Source organism: Poecilia reticulata, chromosome 19 (assembly GCF_904066995.2).
Source record: "Poecilia reticulata chromosome 19, P_reticulata-male-v2, whole genome shotgun sequence".
Taxonomy (NCBI): domain Eukaryota; kingdom Metazoa; phylum Chordata; class Actinopteri; order Cyprinodontiformes; family Poeciliidae; genus Poecilia; species Poecilia reticulata.
This window is the reverse complement of record NC_088848.1, coordinates 13594499-13615529: the sequence shown is the minus strand read 5'-3', so window position 1 is coordinate 13615529 and position 21031 is coordinate 13594499. Positions and strand designations below refer to the sequence as shown.

Sequence of the window (21031 nt, the reverse complement as noted above, 5' to 3'; positions counted from 1 at the left end):
CTCGTGCTCCCTCTTCCATCACCTGGTTGCGAGGAATCCGTGCTTGTGTTGGGTTTTGTGCTTTATTTTTACCAATATTGCTTTATTTTTATTATTATTTTTATTTCTGCATCTTTTGAGCTGTATTCACCCTGAAACATATTTTTTTTTCATCTAGATGAAGTAAAATATATACCTCAAGAATTTAGATGAAATAAGAGCCACCATTTTTTTTCCTTCTTCTTCTTCTTCTTCTTTTTCCTTCCCCACCTGCTACCTGGGCCTATTAATACTCTCTCCTGTCCTGTCCAGTCCCCCCGCCTGCAGCACACATGCTTCTCTCTGGCTTTTCTCTGTACGACGGGGAAGGGGGGCGCACCAGATCTGTGCACGGCCGGACAGAAACAGATGCGCTCTTGCACTGAAATGCATTCCTAGCTGCGTGCAAAGATAGTTGCTATGGCAACCATCTGTCTCTTTCGCAGCTCTGGAATCCGATAGAGAGGAGAGAAGTGTGTGTATATGTGAGGTGGGCTGGTTCAAAAGGAAAAAAAATAGCTGTTTTATGTTTAATGAATGTTTATTTTCTGCTTTGCATTTCTTGTCATTAGTCTCTGATGAGAAACATCACAATTTCTTTTTATTTATTTATTTTTTAGATGCCTGTTCCATTCCAAGGTGCTGTTAGTGCTTTGAAGTGGTGTAGATGCTTGTTGTCACAGGATTCAGTAAGAGGCAGTTCATATAATTGCAATCGGTATTTAAAGAGCAAAACATAGGCACTGGAAATAGGAAGAAATCAACATACAACCCCTGCATTATGGTAATGAATCGCTGTTGAAAGCAGCTCATTTGTATTAGTTTGAAGTAGGCTGTGTGACATGTGTGCGACATGTTTTTTTTTTGTTTTGTTTTTTTCGTTTGCAGTCAGACGTCTTTTTTTTTTTGGTGTCGATTTGATGCGACGGCTCAGTGTTGGTGGAAAAACTGGGTCTCGGCGTATGTTTGCCGCTGGTGTTTTTGGAGGGTTAGAGTACGTACAGAGGGATTGCCTGTGTCTGCCTTACTGGGAGTTGCTGTGAGCTCAGACACCCAGATTAGAGATTTTGCTCCCGTATCAAACGGCACAAAGACAAGGGGTCGGCCAACAGCTGGCCGCCACGGAGGTGCTGTGATAAGGAAACAGGAACTTTAGCGGGAAGAGGAGTAAATGAAGCGACAGGCAGAAAGTCTGCAACGTAGACTGAGTGGTAGGTATGCGGTGCACCTATAGAGGTGGAAAAGTTGGACAGAGCTGCTGTTTGATCTCGCTCAGAGCCACAAGCCCCCTAGGAGCAGTTGACTAATCACTGCTGATGTATTCAGTCCTTACGACTTGCAGTCTGTCAACTGGAAAGCCGTCACTGCCTATAAGCAGACACTGGCATAAAGATGCAGCAGCTACTGCATTAAAAATGCACAAGTATACTAGTATTGCACCACGAGGATGTTAAATGTCCTAAAAAGAGATGAAATACAAGGAAAAAAATATGCATCTTTCAAAGCTTTTTTAAAAAAATGTTATTTTTGCAATTTAGCGATTGTTTTATTTTATTTTACTTTTTTCAGTCTCATATTCCAAGATAGTTTTTCATATCGTAATGCCATTAATGTTATTTATCTTTCTTTTAATCTCTGTTTTGATTTAGAAACAAATTATATATTGCTTCAGATTTTATCTATATTTTTGCGATTGCAGACTTTTTATATTGTTATATATTGTACTTTTTTGTGCTTATAACAATCTAATAGCTTAGAATTTTGTGGGTTTGATGGTTGGTTGTATACAAGCTTCTTTATTAACATTTGCATCACCTCTTTGTGTTGCCTCTGGTTATATTAGAAATAAATATATTAATATATTAGAAGTAAATAAAATCTGACTGATTGGTCAATTCTTTAGTAAAAGTACAACTCTTGTTCAGATTGTTTTAGCATCACAGAACTTGATGCTAAGTTCCGATGCTGTCTGACCTCTGCATTTGACAGCAGAGGTCAGACAATTGGCCTTTTTCTTTTGCAGACATATTGTTTGAAGCTCAATGTGGCTGATGGTCGGTACCATTCATTTTATTCAGCCATTTGTTTTGTTTGTCATTTAATTTGAAAAAAAAAAAAAACTCAGAGTGCTCAGAATGTTGCCAGTTTCTTTCTTTCTAATGAATAGTGCAGTAGTGGATTTAGGTGTGCTGGTGTTTTGTTATTATTATTATTATTTGTTAATAATAATAATAATAATAATAATAATAATAATAATAATATTAGTAGTAGTAGTTTTTTTAGTTCTTATCCTTAAAAATACATTTTCACTCTCAGAGAAAGTTAAGCATTCAAAAGCAACATGGTTTTTTTTCAACAGCAGTATATACATACTAGAAGAGTAGATGTGGCATTTTGCTCCTGTCTTTTCTATGCTGTTATAGTTTTCTTAGACCAATGTTTGCTCATGTTTGCTTACTGCACAAGCATGACCTCAGAGAGGAGAACCACATTTGCATGCCACGCTGCACAAAGCTAAGTTCACTTATTTTCCACAGCTTGTCAATTCACTCTTATTGCCAACATATTTAAATTACTTAGAGTAGAGTTTAATCATGCTTTTCTAACATAAAGGTTTTAGCAGTGTGTCTGTGAGCATCCATCGAGCGGAACGCAAACAGGAACAAGTCTTATATGAATGGTTTGTACATAACAGTGGTGTGTGTGTGTGTCCAAGGTGGAGCTCACATCTCGAGGAGAGCAAAACATACATGTTTAAACATGACAGTCCTGGCTGTTTCTCCAGTGTAAACAGAGTTATTAATTTTAAACCTCATGAACACTGAGCTCTGTAATGATCTGAGACCAGAAAATATTCCTAACTACAGCTAACTTGCAAAAGGCTACAAAGTGAAGCTCAAGGTTATGTAGGTCATTTATTTTTTAAAACAAACTCCTGACATTCAGTTTAATAGAGAGAAGCAGCGTCTATTAAACTGATTTTGTAAGTCTGATAATCGTTAATGTCAGATTTTCATCAGCTCTTATGTGAAAATCATCATCACTAACAGCAGTGATTTAAAGTAAAATAAAGTTGAACTATTGTCTATTGCAGTGGTCCCCAAACTACGGCCCGCGGGCCGGATCCGGCCCGCCTCCACATTTTTTCCGGCCCCCTGAACAATACCAGAGCGCATTTAGATTATTTTTTTATATACCGTATTTTCCGGACTATAAGCCGCTACTTTTTTTCTAAGCTTTGAACCATGCAGCTTATATGTGGATTTTTCTTCAACCACCAGGGGGCTCTTTAGCAGGAAGTGAATAATTGGAAGTCAAAATTGGAAATAAAAGAAGAAAGCACCCATTAAAACGGAATTAGGTTTTAATAGGGAATTGAAATTTGAGAATGTTGTTGATCAGTTAAATAGCATTGAGGGGAAAAAGAAGATTTTTCAATTTATTTAAATAGTACTGGGATCATTATGAGAATTTGAGGTATAGATATTAGGATCCCCTAGAAGGCAGTAGTGCAACAATAATGGATGCAAGCTGCCGTTGAAATCTAAAGAAGAAGAAAGTGCCTATTTTTATTTAGCACATAAATAGCAGACACGAAGGATCAGCACTTTTACTGTTACAGTTACTGTTCGGAAACTACCGTAATCAGTTCAGTTTTCATCCATAATAAATGTGATATTCAATTGACCTGTTATGACTCAAATTTTGGGTGTCCGCCCCCCTCTGCTGCATCGCTGTGGAAAACCTGGAGTGGCAGAGATATCTGTGGCTTATAGTCTGGAAAATACGGTATTTATTTCATAAATAGTGTTATTTCCTGGATTTTTTTTCTGTAAAGATCCCAGAGAGGGTTATTTGATTGTGCTTTCTGGAAAACAATACATTTTTACATGTAGGCACTCCTGCAATCGTCACAATTTTTCTCTTATAAACTGACTCCGGCCCCCCACCAGAGAAGAGGAAAAGTTATGTGGCCCTCACAGGAAAAAGTTTGGGGACCCTGGTCTATTGAGCTTGTAATTGTTTTTGACCTGTTATTTTGCAATCTGGAAAGTCCATGGGTTCAACAGAAAGTTGAAGTGGAAGCCGAGTTTTGGCTTCTTTTTCTCTTTATGCACAACTCAGCAGTGCAGTACAGCCAGTCACTGCTGGGAGTGAGAAAAGTAACAGGTTTAAACAACTGAGAGCAACTTTATTCAAAGTTGTAGGATTGTTTGCATGTTGATTATCTGTACAATTCATAAAAAACAGGAAGTTGATGAGTGAATCAAATTGTTGTCCCTGTTTATTCACGAGCAAGCATAACAGATGCAGAGGAAGTAAAAATAGAATTAGTGTCAAACACCGGTGAGCTGCTGCTTCATAAATCTTGCAAGTGTTTATGACCTCCTCTATATTTTTGCCATATGGTGATCATTTAGCAGATAAAATTATTATAATATATGGACTCTGTACCTTTCAGTCTGTTTAAATTTTTATGATTAAAAACCACCATTTAAAAAGCTCCCTCGACTTTATGGACTCTCTGCCAGCTTTCATAGACTGAGCAACTCAGTAAAAAAAAAAAATAAAACTCAAGCAAAAACCTTTCATTAACATAGGTGTTATGTCCTGCTAGTATTGCAGCCTGTATCCATGTACATAGCTAAACAGCATCAAAGCTCTTATGTGATTAGCCTATTTGGTACCTAATGTGTGCTGTGATTACCTCATTATTCGATGCTGCTGTGTGTTTTTATTGAAGCTCTGCAGCGTGTCATTCCCATTTGTTTCAAAGGTTGTTTCCCCCCCACCCCCCTCTCTCAGAAGGTCTCTGCCTCACTTACTTACTCGCTCAGAGGGACTCTGAGTCAATCTAATGAGGCTGCTGTCCATAAGGGAATGGACAGGGGAGCCCAGGCTTTAGATTGCCTGCCTGCCTATGTGTCTTTGAGCTCATGAGTGAGAGACTGCAGGCTTCGGGGGAGCTGTCTGCCTTCAAAGAGGTGCTTTGGTGGCTTGGATTGTAACAGTTGTCAGTTAGAGTCTAATCTGGCTACCTGTCTGTCCGGTTCGACCTGCTGTATGGTGAAAAGGGTTTAAAAAAAATAACTGGTCCTGCCAGTAAGCCGTCTTTGTCTCGACTGCTGTTTATTTAAACGCTGGCCACCCAGAGCTGTTGGCCTAAATGCCATTAATGTCTGAACCAATTCAGAGGTTCGTACATTGAATTACTGGCCAATAGTTACTTTTTCCTCCTGAGCAGGAAAGTAATTAACAAAATCCCCTCGCCAGAAAGCGACATTGCTGTGACGAGCGTTGAATTGAACTGAAGTTGATCCATGCAGTCGGCTCCTCCAGGCACGTTAGCCAGGTGTTACCGAAGAACATGATACTACCAACGAGGGTTTGTTACGGTTGAAGAGTAACCAGGCAACCAGGTGACAAGATGAGGTCATTGAGAGATTTTTGCTTTGGTTAAAAGCCGACAACCCCCACCAGTGCTCTGAATGTTTGTAGGTGGATTTACCATCATGCGGGCTCACCCCACAGCGTCTCTTTGCTTTGCTTAGCGCTTCCAGGCTCCATAAATAGGACAGAGGTGTGTGTGCGTGTGTGTGTGTGTGTGTATGGGGGTGCATGTGCGTGAGTGCGTACACACCCACTTTGGTTAGGAACGCCTCTCCGTCTCCCTCTCTCACTTACACACTCAGGTAAAGGGTGTTTCTCATTACGTCACTCACGCTGCAGTGGCAATGAGTGGTGCGGAAGCAGCTGTCGTCAGTTCGGAGGACTTTTTTGCCGTTCAGTGTGAAAAGAAGGTCTTTCAGTACAGCTGGAAACAATCCTTGTTGTGGCTGAAGGGATTTTTGGAGTTCATGTAAGTGGATCGTCCAAGCCACGGCGTCCATTTGTTTTGAGGAATGTGTTTGTAATGCGCCGCTCTGAGCTACGGGAAAACTCAGGTGCGACAGGGTGTTTCGTTTGTTTGCCTGAGTGCAGGTGCTGTGTATCCTCTGTCTGCTGTGTTTTATGGAGGACGGCTGTACTGGACACATTTTGTGTTCGGTTGTTTAAATGAGACGGACGTGAAGCTAAAAGCTGCATTTTATGGTGAAATGAACTGTCCCCTTATTTTTTGCTCACCACTTGTATTTCTCTGTTTTCTACCATTCTTCCTCCTCCACCTCCTCCTCCTTTTGTCTATCTACCTCTGCAGGGGAGTCAAGCCATGAGCTGGGGCCCCCTCCGTCCGTGGATGAGGCAGCCAACACATTGATGACGCGGCTGGGTTTCCTTCTGGGAGACAAAGTGAGTGAGGGGCCAGCTGGTACGCAGTACAGCATGGAGGAACCCGAGGCGAGACAGGTAACTTTCCTCCTTTATTCAAATCTACTGAGATAGGCTGACTGTGGGGCGATGGGTTTCTATTAAGAGGAGAAGATGTGTTTTGTTAGCTTAGGTTAAAGAGCTTTTATCTTGTTCTACATCGAAATCTCAATAAATTAAACAGAATGGAAAAGCATATTCATTTCAGCAATAGTAACCTGATGTATAAATGTATTCACTATTGGGTGATATTTTGTGATAATTATCTACTGTTAGTTTTTAAACTCTAAATCCAGAAATTTGAATAGCTCTGCAGGGAGGATAGGTGAGCAAAAATTGTTGCTAGAGAAGGTGGCCGTTCACAGAGTGCTGCATTCAAGCATATCAATAGAAAGTTGACTGGAAGGAAAAAAGTGCATAATCGAGGTGAAAGCCTCGATTATGCATCACTAGCGTAGCATTGAGGAGGAAGACGACTTGAAGTAAAAGTGTAGCGGTAGATGTTTTATACAATTTTAAAATAATTTGACTTGGTGTCAGTGTGATTGACTGACAATGATCAGTGGAAAAAATGTAAAGATTTTTACTTTCTGAGGATGAAACATTGATTACAGAGGAGCACGTAGCATGAAACAAACCTTTTTTGAGAAAGCACTGCAACTGTCTTAATAGAGATTTTTGAATTTTACCATGATCCCAGCACAGTCAAAGACTTCTGTAGGTTCATACTCAATGGCAGTGTCTGGCCAAAGGATATCTCTTGGTACCACAGCTCCTACGTGTGTCACAGCTAGCTATTTTTTGACACGGATCAAATCGATCTCCCCATTACATTGTAGGATATTCACATTTTCCCCGATCAGCATGTACTGCACGTGTTGCTGACATCCATTAGGTTTCTAGCAGGTGAAAAGCACACCCTCCTCCAAATTGCACCTGGGTTGTGCTGTTACAAACTGCATTTAAACACAAAATGTGTCTATCCCAGGAAGTAATTACTGAGGAGTCAGTATGATTAGTGTGTAATGATGCGGCAGAAACGCTGAGGTAGGATGGGCAGGAAAGCAGGATGTGAAAACTTGTCTTGTGAGTACCAATTTCAGATTTTGTCTCAGTGCAGCCACATTCAAAGACTTGTGCTGTTTGAGGTGACTGTGGGGAACACATCAGAATCAAAGTGGTTCATTCGGATGGACAGTGCCTTACCCAAGGACACCTCCACATTTGGAGTGGTGAAGCTGAGCAGTGAACTGAGCCAGACTTGGTGCGACTTGACGATTACTACTCTTTCTTGCCTCTTTCTAGCTAGCTTGAAACATATTTTTGTTTTTGATTTTTATTGACATTTTTGGATGAAATGCACTGCATTGTTGAAGTTGGTGCATTGTTTGGAATCGGTAAGCAACATGTTTCTGTCTCTGTATTCTACTTATCTTACACACAGAAGGCATAGTGACTGCTGCTATTTTTAAAAGCAAGAAACTTCCTCTAAAAGCAGGACATCAAAGACATTACAAACAGCACTTCTCATTTCTATTATGTTATCAAATTGCCTCTGTTTTCAAAGTTCCTTTAAAGTTAATTAGGATGTATAGCTAAGAGCATGGCATTTCTTTGCTCTTCTCATTGAACAACGAAGACTTGTCAATTCTATTCAAATAAAACACCCCCCCTAAAAATGTCTTAGCGGTGATCAGATGTCCTTATCTCCTCTTTCCCATTAAGGTGTTTTTGTGTCCCAGTGTTATATTTGACACTCATTGTTCGCAGTGAAAAGAGTATTGTCTCGGACTCTTAAGTCACCACAGATTTGTTTTAGATTAAATGTTTTTCATACTTTACAGGTCACATCTAAAAGCGTTGTAGTGTTTATATTTCATTCACTTCCTTTTATGAGAAGTTGTGTTCAGGCGCTTGAGGAAAACGCTTAATGTCTAAATCAATCTCTTTTGACATTTATTTTCACTGCTGTTCTCCTTTTTGTTTAGTTCTTACACATCTTTGACTGTTAACACATCCATATTTATTACAGTGCCGGAGAGACGTTAGCATTCAAACATCACCGGCATGATTTCCACATTAATTTTGGCCTCTTAATGAAGCATTTAAACTATTTTCAGATGGACTTATCCTTTTATAGGCATTACTACATTTCAGACACCCACAGATTTGAATTTTGTATTGTTTTCTCTAATTCACACAGGGTCAAAGTTATACATTCAGGTTCAAATGTACTGAAATTTGATAGAATATTTTTAGTGTTGCAGAGAAACCACACTTTGTAATGATCAGCATGCTCCTGATTTGAATCTAGGTGGATACCTGACCCATCTTACTATCAGAAATGGCAGAATTCGTTTAATTAAAGTGGTTGGTTTCCAGGAAACTGACCCGAATTTCAAACTTACCCCGACAATTTTCAATGATATAGAGGTTGGGACCATTCCAGACGATTGGTCTTTAGCTGCTTTCTTTGTTCCAAAATCAGTTTTGATCTGTGTTTGGGATGATTTTCTAGTCGGAAGCCCCAAATTCAGCAACAATCCAGGAACCAGAAAGGCTGAAGGATATCATGAAATGGAGACTGTTGGAACACAATGTTGCTCTCCACAATAAAGCAGGTTTTAAATCATTACAAACTTAGATATCATCAAAAAAAAAAAAAACCATCTGCTCCAAAATCAACAACTTCAAGCATGATAGAGATTTTCAGACACATGCCTTCCTAAGAAATGTTTTATGGTCAGGCAAAACATATATTATATTTGACCACATTTGAGTGGACTAAAGCTCAGAATGACAGGAAGGTCCAAAATAACTCAGTGGACATTTCAACAGAATAATTGAGTGTCTACAGATGTTGGGAAATTATTTTGGAGCCATTTCTAAATAGCTGTAATATTTGACCATCACTTCAAACAATAGTACCCCAATACAAGTTACTCAGATGTGCCTCTACTTTGCCAAGATCTGGAAGAGCCACCAATTTACATCTCTCAGACGAAAGACAGAAATTTTGGGGGGGATATTTGGAAACGACTCGAGAACCGACGAGGCCCAAAGCTGCCATGAACCCTTAACCTGCTGGAACACCGCTGTCACTCCCAGCAGTACAACTAATTATATATCAATATTGACTGAGAGAAAGTAGATCCTGCTTCAAAATCAACCACTTCAAGTTTGACTGAAATCCCCAGCTGCCAGTGTGAACATACCGGAAACTTTCTGGTTGGTGAAGACAAACACTGAGCTGCTTGGCCAAAATGACACAAAGTATATTTGAAGAAGTGAAGTTGGGGTACCGATTGTCAATCAAGACGATGATTTGCAAAGGTTTCACTAGAAGTGATATTGTACAAAGTGGCTGGAAAATCTTTAACATCATCTCAAACCGACAACCGCATGGTTGAAACGTTGGTGTTCCAACAGGAGTGTGATCCCAAAACAATACATTGAAACTGCTGTAGGGATGGATTTAAACATTGGCCTTCTGAAAGCCCTAACCTCAAACCTTATTGAAAATGTGTTGATGATGCTTGAGGCTAATATGTGTCAGGACACCAACCAATTTAAAATGAGTCTACCAGTTCTAAAAACTAAGAAGGATCTTGAGACCCAATCCCAAATTATACCAGAAGCTTGTGGATGGCTGCAAAAAGTTTGTGGTTTCGCTGCAACTCATTGAAGAATATGTAACTAAATAATTAGCCTATGTGCATCTGAGCCTTCCTATAAAATTCTTAAAATTATGTTTTGGTTAGAGAAAATATGCAACTATAATTTCTCAGTTTAACATTGTTCAATAGCACCAGGTATCCTCGGTTGATGCACCTCACGTTAAGTGCCTCCTGGGTTACTGTTTTTGCGCCGTCACCTTTTTGCTTATGAATTTGACAGTTGTGCAACAAACATCTCCTGGCACAGCGGGGCGGCTGCAGATGTCCTGGTTTCTCTATTTAAACCTGATTTGACAGGAATGAATTGTTCGCAGACTGTGGGAGGAAAAACGTTTGCAGCTGAGAGACACAGAGGAGGTGAAACGGGGAGGAGGGGAAGAGAAAGGGGGCGGCTAACCTGTTGCTGAAGTATGTTATGCAGGCGTACGTATGGGTTTGCACTAAAACAGTGTGAATAAGCGATTAGGCTGATGGACCGCCTGTGCTCGATGTAAGCACTGTCAGAGCAGTGGGGGTGTAGAAATTGAGAGAGGTTCGTTCGAGCGGCTCGTTTTAGAGATGTGACTCATATCAGCTCTTCGCTGCATCGTGCGCACGGCACAAACTTATTGTTGTAGATGTCTGGCCCAAATACTATTTTCTGGATTATTATGATAAATTTAATTGGCAACAAAAAAAAAGGAGACAATTGGCTTTAGCTTAAAACCTATAAAGGCCAAGTTTGATACAGTTTAAACTGATGGCAAAAGTTATAGTGCAAAAGTCTAGAGTCAATCCTTAGCTGCTTACATTTCTTCTTCAAAGTAATATTTAAGTTTTTTAATGCTTTCTGATGGTCTTCAATGTTTTCCTTCAGAGTCTGACTGGTTTTCCACTCTGCTTTAGTCAACAGGCTCTCCTTTTCAAGGGGAATGTTTCTAGTTTAAGGTCTTTTTTTCAAATATAAACAGAAACATCAATTAGATTATTAGACATCTCTTGCGACATGTTTCTGTTCAGTTCCAAAAAAAGAAAAAAGGCATACATCTTATGAAAAATCTACTGCAAGAACTGAATTGTCTAAAATAAAACTTTGTAAAACCTTCAATTTTGTTATTTGTTCCTGGAAATGGTTTCGATATTTAAAAAAAGGTCTGCGTTATCACAAGTGTTTGCTGCACATCTTAGCACATTGCCCTGTAAAATTTGAATGCGTCATCATTTCTTATGTATTAGTAGAAACGATGCTTGTTGTGTGTTTGCAACTCTGTGCCATTTTGTGGAAAACAAGCTGTAGTCAACAGACATGCAAACCGTCCTCCAGTTTAAAGGGAATTTGGGAATAAATGTGCAAAAGTTGAGGCCTGCGATGCCTCACCATCTGGCAAAAACAAGGTGACCTTAACATGCAGAGGCTTCAGTTAATTGCCTCATATTCTTGTGCTCTCGTTGCCTGAGTAGATGCCGTGTTGCAAGTGCAGTCCAATTCTCATGAGACATTTAAGGTCACACCCTCACAAGTTTGGGGGTCAATAGCCTATTATACTTGGTGCAAGTTTTAGGCTTCCCAATGTTTCTATGTGTAGGTTTCACTACGTTTGAGAGGCAGTCACTGCAGTGAAGATATCACAGAATTTAAGGAAACGAGGTTTGATAAGTTATCACTGGATTCATTATTTTAAGTTGGTAGGTATTGAGGTCGTTTTCTTTAAGGTCAGATCTCCCTATGCTGCTTTTTTTTCTTTTACTAAGGACAAGAGCAAGCAAAGGGAGAAAAAAATGTGCTGCAAGTTTGTCATTGAGTCCAACAGAAAATGAAAAGATAACAAGAAAATCCACATTTATGCGATAAAGCATATGCCCCCAACTTTTATCAAATTTTCATTAAACTCAAAATGCCATCAAGCTGCATATTGTGGGAGTTCTCAGTTTTGCTGCATGTAATATTTGTAAAGAAAAAAAAAGAGAAAAGATTTGTCAATATTTGATTAGAGCTCATCAAAGGTCTCTGGGCCATTGATTGGTGTATCTTATTTATATGTCTACATTTACAACAGATCAAAGACATTATATCTAAATCTTTCAATTCATGTCTATAAAATTTATAGTTTTAATGAAATCAAAAATATGTAGAAACCTTAACTTCACAAAACTCCCATTTGTTTTTAAGACGTCTTGGCCATTTTTTAAACTGAATAGTTAAGTTTTTGTATTTTCTTAGCCACCTAAAGATGAGAGTTGGTTATGCAATTTAATCATTTGCATTGTAGTCAATAAATCCAGTGGGACCAACTCAAAAAGGACATGAATGCAAAAATAACCACACTTTTCAGAAACTATTTAAAAAAAAAAAAAAAAAAAAAACACTGGTAAAGCAATGTTCCAGTTCACTTAAACTTTAGAAATATGCTCTACTTTGTGTTTGTCTGTCATGTAAAATCTTAATAAAGTAGATTGTGGTTGTGAAGTAAACAAAAAAACAATAATACAATATACATTTTTAAAACTTTCACAAATAGCTTTCTGTTTGTAGAATAATGGGGCTTAATGTCTCTCTCTGAAGGACACCTTCACATGTAGACGAATGAATCCAACCTGGAGATTAATTGACTGCCTATCTCCTCTCCAGAGCCTCGAGAGGCCGTCAACCCGTAATTGACACATGAATCAATACAAGTAAATGTCTAGGAAATAACGACTTTCAGCACCAATACAAATTGACTGCTCGGATCCTTCAGTCTTCCTCTGACAAATTAATCTAGACTAAGATTTGCCTTGAGCATCACTTCTTCCCCCCAACCTGGTCTTGTTGCGTTCATCCCACTCTTGATCCGATCTCATCAACAGCCCCGATAAGGAGAGACCTCTGAGTGTTTCTTTGTTGCAGTCAAATTTAGCCACTTTATCTCTCACAGCATACTGGCGTTTCTGTGGAAGGTGCGTGTTTGTGTCTTTTGAGTCGATGCAACTGTGTGTTTTTGCGTACGATTGAATCGGTGGGTGTTTACGGTAGCAGATAAGATGAGTGTTTTTATTTTTGTCCCCTGTGATTGCTTGTCTCTTAATCAGAGTTGACATAGAATAAGGTCCCTGCAGGGTGCCAAAAGAAAGCAAATAAAAAAAAAGATTATCATCTATTCACTGGCAGGATTTGAGAATTTTATTGTATGATAGCTTTGTGTATAAACGCTGCAGATTTATAGTATTTCTGTATTTTCACAAAGACTTAAAACCAATTATACCCAGGGTATAATTGTTTTTTTTTCTTTACTTATTCTTTTTTTCTTTACTTATTGCAAATACTAGACATCTTGAACTCAGAAAAGATATACTGAAATGTATAGAATTTATTCAGTTCATAGGTCTTGCTCAGATTTACCCTTAGATGGCTTATTTCATCAACACAGTCTAGAATAAACAAAAGATCTGGAATAAACATCCTCTAAATTTAGTAGAAGTTTAGTCAGCTGCTTTACAGACATGTTGCAGGCTAGCTTAGCTTAGCACCATGACAGTTTAGAAATGTATAAAGCAGCTTAGCTTAGCTGTAAGCAAGGGAAACGCACGGAGACTTTCACCAAAATGATTGTCAGTGGGCAGCGATAGGTGGGGATGAGTTCATGCTCCTTACAGCTAGAGAAAACTTACGTCTCTCTAGCATTTCAGTAAAGTGACTATGGACTACTTGAAACCTATGAACTTATTACATATTTTTTGAACTTCAGTAGAGTTTGGAACTTCAACTCCAAACTCTACCAAAAATTTTGAGAATTTTGAGAACCAAAATATGCTTTTTTTTTTTCTGAAAAGTTAAAATATAGTGAGATTCATATGTTTACATTTTCATTTGCATCTTTTACTGTGAAAAGGTCAACATAAAGTTAATCATTTGACAGCTGCAATCAGGAACTGGGTTTTGTTTCGTTCCTTCCTGAAAACGACCTGGAGTTCTGTGAAATTCTTGCTCGTGCTGATTTTCTTGGTCTTTTGAAATCCTTTAAGGTCAAAAGGTCTTGATGTCACTGGAAACAAAGTACTTCCTGAGGTAATGAGGGAAAAACTTTAAGGTTGAGTTTTCCAGTTTGGGTCCTCGGGGCAATAGTGTCCTTTAGATACTTTTTGGTTTCGTCAGCGAACCCTTTTTAAGTCCGCAGAGCTTCAAATGCCCTCTGTAGAGCTTGATGTAAAGATGAAGTGTGTCAGGGCAGAACAGTAGAACAAGGATCAAATTTGAGGAAACATTGTTTGAAAATGTTTTTTTTTTTTTGAGTAGATGAGACTTTTTGTGACCACTTTCAACAGTTGGGTTTTTTTTTGTTTTTTTTTTAGCTCCAACCTGTCAAAAGCAATTTATGAACAACAGAATATCTTTTTCTACCGTTTTGATTAACTTCAGTTCATAGTCAAGTAAATCACTGAACCACCCCCAAAACAACCCGGCGTTACAGAGCTGTCCCTCTCTTTATTATTGGAAATCATTAAACACAGTAAAATTCTCCTTATTACTGGACTGAGATATTGTACAAATATTACCTTGAAATGACTTTATGCTACTTGCTCTTAAAGAGGAAGTAGCTTTTACTTATTTTTGTGTTGGATTTTAAATCACCATTGAATTATCTTAACTTTACAGGACCCTTAAGGAGCTTTATGTGATTGGTCAGTGTTTATATTAGAACTAGAGGTGATGTCACACCATGTGAGAGAATCGGTGTGCCACAGCTTCGCAGCTTAATATAATAAAGACAAAATTACTACACAGTGGACATTTTTACTTCTCCATAGCATTTTACATTAATGATTTGGGATAACAGCATGGTTTGCTTGGTTAGCACAGTTAACTTATTCACCGTAAATATCAGTCTGTGTGTATTATCCTCAGAATAAGAGGAACATCACCTTAAACGTAAGCTATAAAAAGATGACTGCATCTTCTAATCCAGCACGTTAAGTGACAGAGTGCAACACTTGAAAATGATAAACTAGAGCACCTTCACTGTATTATATTTAGCTTGCTGTTATCTGTTGACGTCATGCTCTTTTATAAGCAGCAGCCTGAACAAACAGCCAACATCCCTCCACAGAACATACAGCTTCCTCTCTAGAAGCTTCGTGCATCTCTGGCCTTCCTCTGACTTCGTTTTTAAACACGTCACTGATATCGAAATTAGCAAACAGTCATATTCACTTGCAACTTCCCCACAGACGTTATCAGTGCAACGTGGTCACGTGTTCTCTGATTGGTAAGACGAAAAAAAAGCAAGGTTTACAACCACTAGACTGCTGATAAGTGCAGGTTGAGCTAAAAATAAGCATCTTATTTACCACAGTGCACTTTTGTAATGTTATAGTTTATTTTTTGCCGCCGTTAAAAGGACTTGTGCCTGCACACACAATCACAAATCCTTTTCTCTGCTTCCTCATGCTGATCAGATGGAGCTCTTTACTTGACATGTTGCTCCATTTTACTCCAAACATACCACTGCTATCACTGCCAGCTGCTTCAGCTTTTGATAGAAATGTATCAGGCTTGTTTGCATACTTCTTTGCAACTCCAAACTCTCTGATGCTTTCCAGAAGGTCTCATGCAGTGGTCTGTGGGAGGGGGGGGGGGTTCAATTTGCTTTTTATTATGCACAACAGGTTTGCTCTGAATGTTTTTGTCTTGTAAAGCAGAACTTGGCCTGCGCCATTTGTGTTATTCGCTCTTTTTTAACAAGTAGAGAAACTCTAAGTGGGGGAAATAAAAGAAAAACAACTGATCCCCTGAAAATGTTTCAGGGGATCAGTTTTTGTAATTGTACAATTTCTCAGCAGCTGATGGGTAATGATTACATGATTGCATGTACAATAGCTAGAAGTTAGAGGATTTAAAAGCTTTGACATTTATGAGACTGACTTTCTAAATTATGAGTGGAAAAACCTAAATCAACAACATGCCAGTTAATCTTTTTTTATTTATTTATTTTCTTATTTTTTCTTTCTTAAAAACATTTTTCAAATGAAAGGACCACAAATGCAGCTGATTGGAAATATTTTAACTAATATTAACTTGTTTTTTTTGTTAATATTGTTTGCGAAATCACTTGAAAGCTACGATAAAATTTAGCAGGTGGTTACTTTGCACTTTTGCTTTCACCTACGTGTAAAAATAATCAGTAAATAGTGCATATAGTGTTACTGTTTCTGTAAAAATTTGGTCACTGAGCAGCACTATTATGATTTTTTTTTGTTTTTCTTTTTTTATAATTGATTTTATGTTATGCATTATTTGTGTTTATTTTTAGTGTTAACACAACGATGGTGTAAAATCGTGCTATTTTTACTCGAGGTGAGTCTGACAGCAGCCCGTTGCTAGTTTACACTTGATGATTGAAGATAAAAGCAGCAGATTTATTGCTGTTGTGACACAGCGTGCGTTTGCATACATGTTCGCGAACCAATCCAAAGAAAGTTGGACTTCACATTGCGAAAGCAGCAGGGCGGCAAAGCTTTTGAAAACTGAAATGTTGAAATGACTTTTTTCCTTCAAACATTGCCGCTTTTTTTATTCATTCCCACTTTTTTTGGGGGGGGGGCGTACAAAGCTTGAACAAAACCTGTGAATGTGTGTTTGCGGCAGGGCCAGAACCAGAGGATCAGCCCCTGCTCCACCCTGACCAGCAGCACTGCCTCTCCGCCTGCAGGCAGCCCCTGCTCCACCCTCCCCATGGCCATGCCGGGCCAGGCCGGCAACAAGGACTGTGCCTACGGTTCTGTCACCAGCCCCACCTCAACACTGGAGAGCAGAGACAGTGGGATTATAGGTGAGATCTGCCTGCGTGCTTACATAGACTCTCCCAAGATAAATATTCGCGGTGTAATTTCACTCTCATTAGAAAGTCAAAAACCTGCTACGTATTGGTGAAAAGCACATCAGCACTGGACTGGACAGCTTTGGTGTTGCGTTCTCTGGAGTGAAGGTTTTGACCTCTGTGACTATAAGTCGAATGCAAGACTCTGGGGTTAGCAATTGCTAGAGGAATGGTGGTTGCCATTCTTCATTGGGTCAAGTGTAATGTTTGATGCACAAGGGAATATGTTTTTCAGGAGTTGTCTTCAGCTCCTGTCAGTGGAAGGAACTCTTAACGCTTCAGTGGGACGACTCAATATTAGGAAAACATGCAATGAGATCGGGAAACATGGAAACAGTGAAATTACAATAAATAAATGAGTGTTTAAGCAAATAGTGTCATTACTTTTCTGCGCTGGAGTCTATCTAGCTGCTGGAGGAAAAATAAAATTTACTATTCCCATTTCAGCAACATTGTTTAATTGAAAACGCAGCATCTGGCTACATCTGCTTTTTAGATGCATTAAAGAACAGACACGACTGGTATTGCTAGCCTGTGTAGTACTTTAATAATTATGTAATAAATATTGCAGTTCAAGGCTATGTAATATATATGTTGCAACCACATTATCACCGTATGTATGTGCCTAACTTTGTGGGAATGGTTAAGGGATTGACCTTTTGTGTTCCAACAACCGTCCACAACTAGTGAACAAAGCAAAGTCTATAAAGAGATGAATGAGTTCTCAACGTAAAATAAACACCTTTGAAATTAATTAGATTGAAGACTCCTCAAACATACTTGTCCAACATCAGTGTCTGACCTCACAAATGACTTAAGAATGAGCCGTCTCATAAGTCCACGTGTGTAAATGCCAAAATGAGTTAATTCTTTTGGTGCTAGTAGTGCCTCTTAAAAGAATAACTACAACACATTGAAGCTGGATTTAAAACAATAAAATGTAAAGTTGAAATTATCCACCATGTAATTTCTAAACAGTAATCTGCTCTACAAATGTGAAACATTTCTCTTTAGAGTAAAACCACATCCTCAGGGATTGTTGAATGTGGTGTATAGTACAAGTACCTGCTTTGCTTTTCCCTTCGGAAACTAATTCAAGTACCCGATGTTGACTTCAACTGTAGCTTTTGTGCATGATTTAAGAGACAACAGGAGAGCTGAAATGCCTACCGATGTGAGGCACTTTTCAGATGTCAGAACAGGGGCCATCATTGTTTCCTGGCAACAATGGCAAACACCTGCAGTGTTAGATGGGAAAAAACCCCAAAACACTGGCACAACGATATTGATTCAGAGCAACAGTAAACTGATGTGAAATCAGACGTATGGGGAAGCGGATTTAGAGAGAAAGTGTGAGAAATGGTCTGAAACGTTGATCGTTATCTGTTGTTTTTTTTGGTTTTTTTCCCCCCAGCTACTCTGACGAGCTACTCGGAGAACATGGAGCGAGGCGGCAAATACAGCGAGGGCTCGCGAGGGAACCTGAAGCTGTGGCAGTCCCAGAAATCAGGCATGGACTCGTTCCTGTACAGGGTGGATGAAAACATGACCGCCTCCACCTTCAGCCTGAATAAAATCCCTGAGCGCAACCTGGAGAGCATGTCCTCCCATTCTGCCCACTCCATCCCTTTGTACCTCATGCCCCGTCCCAATTCTGTGGCCGGTGAGTCTCCTTCCTCTTCCCCCTTCTCCTCCTGTTTTTAAAACCAAACAAAACGGTGTGTGGCAAAGGTTTCTCTGAGTGGTGATACACAGGTACTAAACGCGGTGTACACAGCACTCCGGAGCAAATTATTTGTTCTAGAAAAATTGCGTTGAAGTGCTGCTGTTCAGTCATGTCTTGTCCTCTCGTTGACTCCTTCTGTGCTTCCTTTCCTTCCAACCCTGCTTGTTTTTTTTTTTTGTTTTTTTTTTTGGTGAGAAAGTCATTAATGCATTGATGGATTTCTTTGATGTGCCTCTCTGAGGCTTTTAATCAAGTCTGCGTCTGATTATCGAACACTTTCAATGTTTTAGACTGTCAGTCAAACGTGTTTTTATTGCTTTAAAAGCTTAAATTGTCTGAAGTTAATTTCTCACTAACTTGACTCTGATTGGCTTGTGATTTTTTTTAAATAATTGTGTATTAAGAATACATTTATTTTTGCTATTATTAAGATGAGAAGCAGCAGTTTAGTTTCTAGTCTATGTCCATGTTTTTGGATCGTACTGAGTGAACTCTGGCTCTGCCTGTTTTTCTTAAAATTTTCAACGTGTTTACAGTATTCAGCTTTGTCTACAAGTTCACATGCATTCATCATGATTTCACATGTAACTTGAGAAACTGGGTTCAAAAGTTTAAATTTGTGGATCTTTTCGTGTCCAAACAGGACCAGAAATATACATACAAGCTCAAATATATACATACACCCCGATTATTCCTTGATGCCATCCACAAGCTTCTTGACTTTTTCTGATTGAATAAGAAACTTACTTTTTTATTTTTTATTCTTTTATTGGCTTTTCTTGTAAGCATACGCCATAAGATTTCTACGATTTTAAGGTCCGTGTGTTTTGAAGATCATTTATCATTTGGAGAACTTTCGTCTCTCCAAAACCAGTTTTGATCTGTTTATCATTGTTCAATCTATGGTACTATTTATGCCATCCTATTCTTGGAGTCTGTTCTGACATTTGTTTCATTTTCATTTGCAGCTTGAAAAACTTAATGTTGCTTTGTTTTTAGTGTCAGCTCACCGTGTCGATTTTTTTTTTTCAGCAGCTCATTGTGGATCGTACTTGTGCTCCAGCTGTTCCCAACAGAACCTCGCAGAGCATCCAAATCCAAGTTGTTGTTTTTTTTTTATCACTTAAAATACTCCCTTAAAATTTTGAAAAACTTTTACACCCAACCTTGTTGAATAGAGAAGCAGTCGATTTGGCCTGCATGTTTGTTTTGAAATGGACCAAAATGGATAAAACTTGGTTTAAAACTTGATGGGTTGATTAAAAAATATCGATGCGAGTGTCATTGATTACACCAACAAGACGCCCCAGCTCTAGTTTGAACTCGATTGATGAAGAGTTTGTTTTTCATTTGTGCAGACAGCCTTTGCCTCAAAGAGTTCAAGCTGTCAAAAATACAGAGGAGCTGCAACGAAGTAGTAATTGTTGTTTCGGTTTACGATCCCATTATTTTTCCTCTGCTTGATCTGAATGGAGATGTGCAATTAATTACAACAATGTCACTCATTGTTTGAGGTATGAAGCCGGAATGTTCAGCTATTAAATATGATATTTACAAAGTAAAACAACTAACCGGCTCTCCTCCAAAGCCGGTTAGTTGCTTGCTTACGTAGCTTTTCAACATCTTTTCCTTTGAAATTTGAAGTTTGAAACTACTATTGTGTTTAGCGTTTATTCAGTGATGATAAAAATTCTGGGAAGTAGTAAATCCACAGTGGCATTCTGTCTAAGCTCCCTCAGCCCTCTGGTGTAGATCGAAACCGCACAGCTGAACAACACTGTCTGGGACAAACTGCTTCTGCGGAATTACAGACTGCGGCTGGAGGAACATCACATAGCATAAAGCTGGATTTTGTTTGGCTAAAGGTCTCATTCATATGAGGTTTTTTCTGTAGCTGCTGTGAAAGAATCCTAAAAGTAAAAAAAAAAAAAATGTTAGTTTCATAACACGGAGGCAGCCCCCATAATGGGTCTGATTGTTTTATTGTTCTAATCAGCAGAGACTCTGTTACAGATGATGAGCTTTAATATGCACTCCTCCCACTCCCAGTGGGACAAAAGCGTTTGTTTACACAGGGCTGTTGAAAAGTATTTGCTCCCCTACAGATTTCTTCTGTTTCCCCATTTTTTAATGTCAGACCAATAATGACGTAGGTAAATGCAAATTATGATTTCGTTTATTGAGGGCAAAAAGTATTTGCCACTTAAGCCTGACTACAGCTTGCGCCACATTGGAGATGTTTACGAGCACGAGTGGCTAGTTGAAGGTCATGCCGCGGCATCTGGGTGGGATTTATGTCCAGACTTTGTCTCCAATTGTTGTTCTGCTGCACAGCTTCAGTGAGCTTGAGCTGAAGGTTAACGATTGATAGACGTAGCATTCTTCTTCAGGTTTTCCTACTGGACAGCAGAGTTCATGTTTCCATCACCTGACCAAGTTTCTCAAGACCTAAAGCAGCAAATCATCTC

General features: G+C 39.0%; 1 protein-coding gene across 11 annotated transcripts in view; it reads left to right on the top strand.

Moving 5' to 3' along the window:
- tanc2b (tetratricopeptide repeat, ankyrin repeat and coiled-coil containing 2b) overlaps positions 1–21031 on the top strand; it is a 159130-nt gene that overhangs the window by 103539 nt on the left and 34560 nt on the right. For 10 of the 11 annotated variants that reach the window (XM_081600757.1, XM_081600758.1, XM_008437289.3 and 7 more), the window contains 3 exons: positions 6218–6366; positions 16606–16789; positions 18252–18500. In XM_081600757.1, coding sequence (XP_081456883.1) covers positions 6218–6366; positions 16606–16789; positions 18252–18500 — 582 coding nt within the window. Of the gene's footprint in view, positions 1–5765; positions 5879–6217; positions 6367–16605; positions 16790–18251; positions 18501–21031 lie in introns of those variants that run through there. The other variant, XM_008437293.3, reaches the window with a different exon arrangement.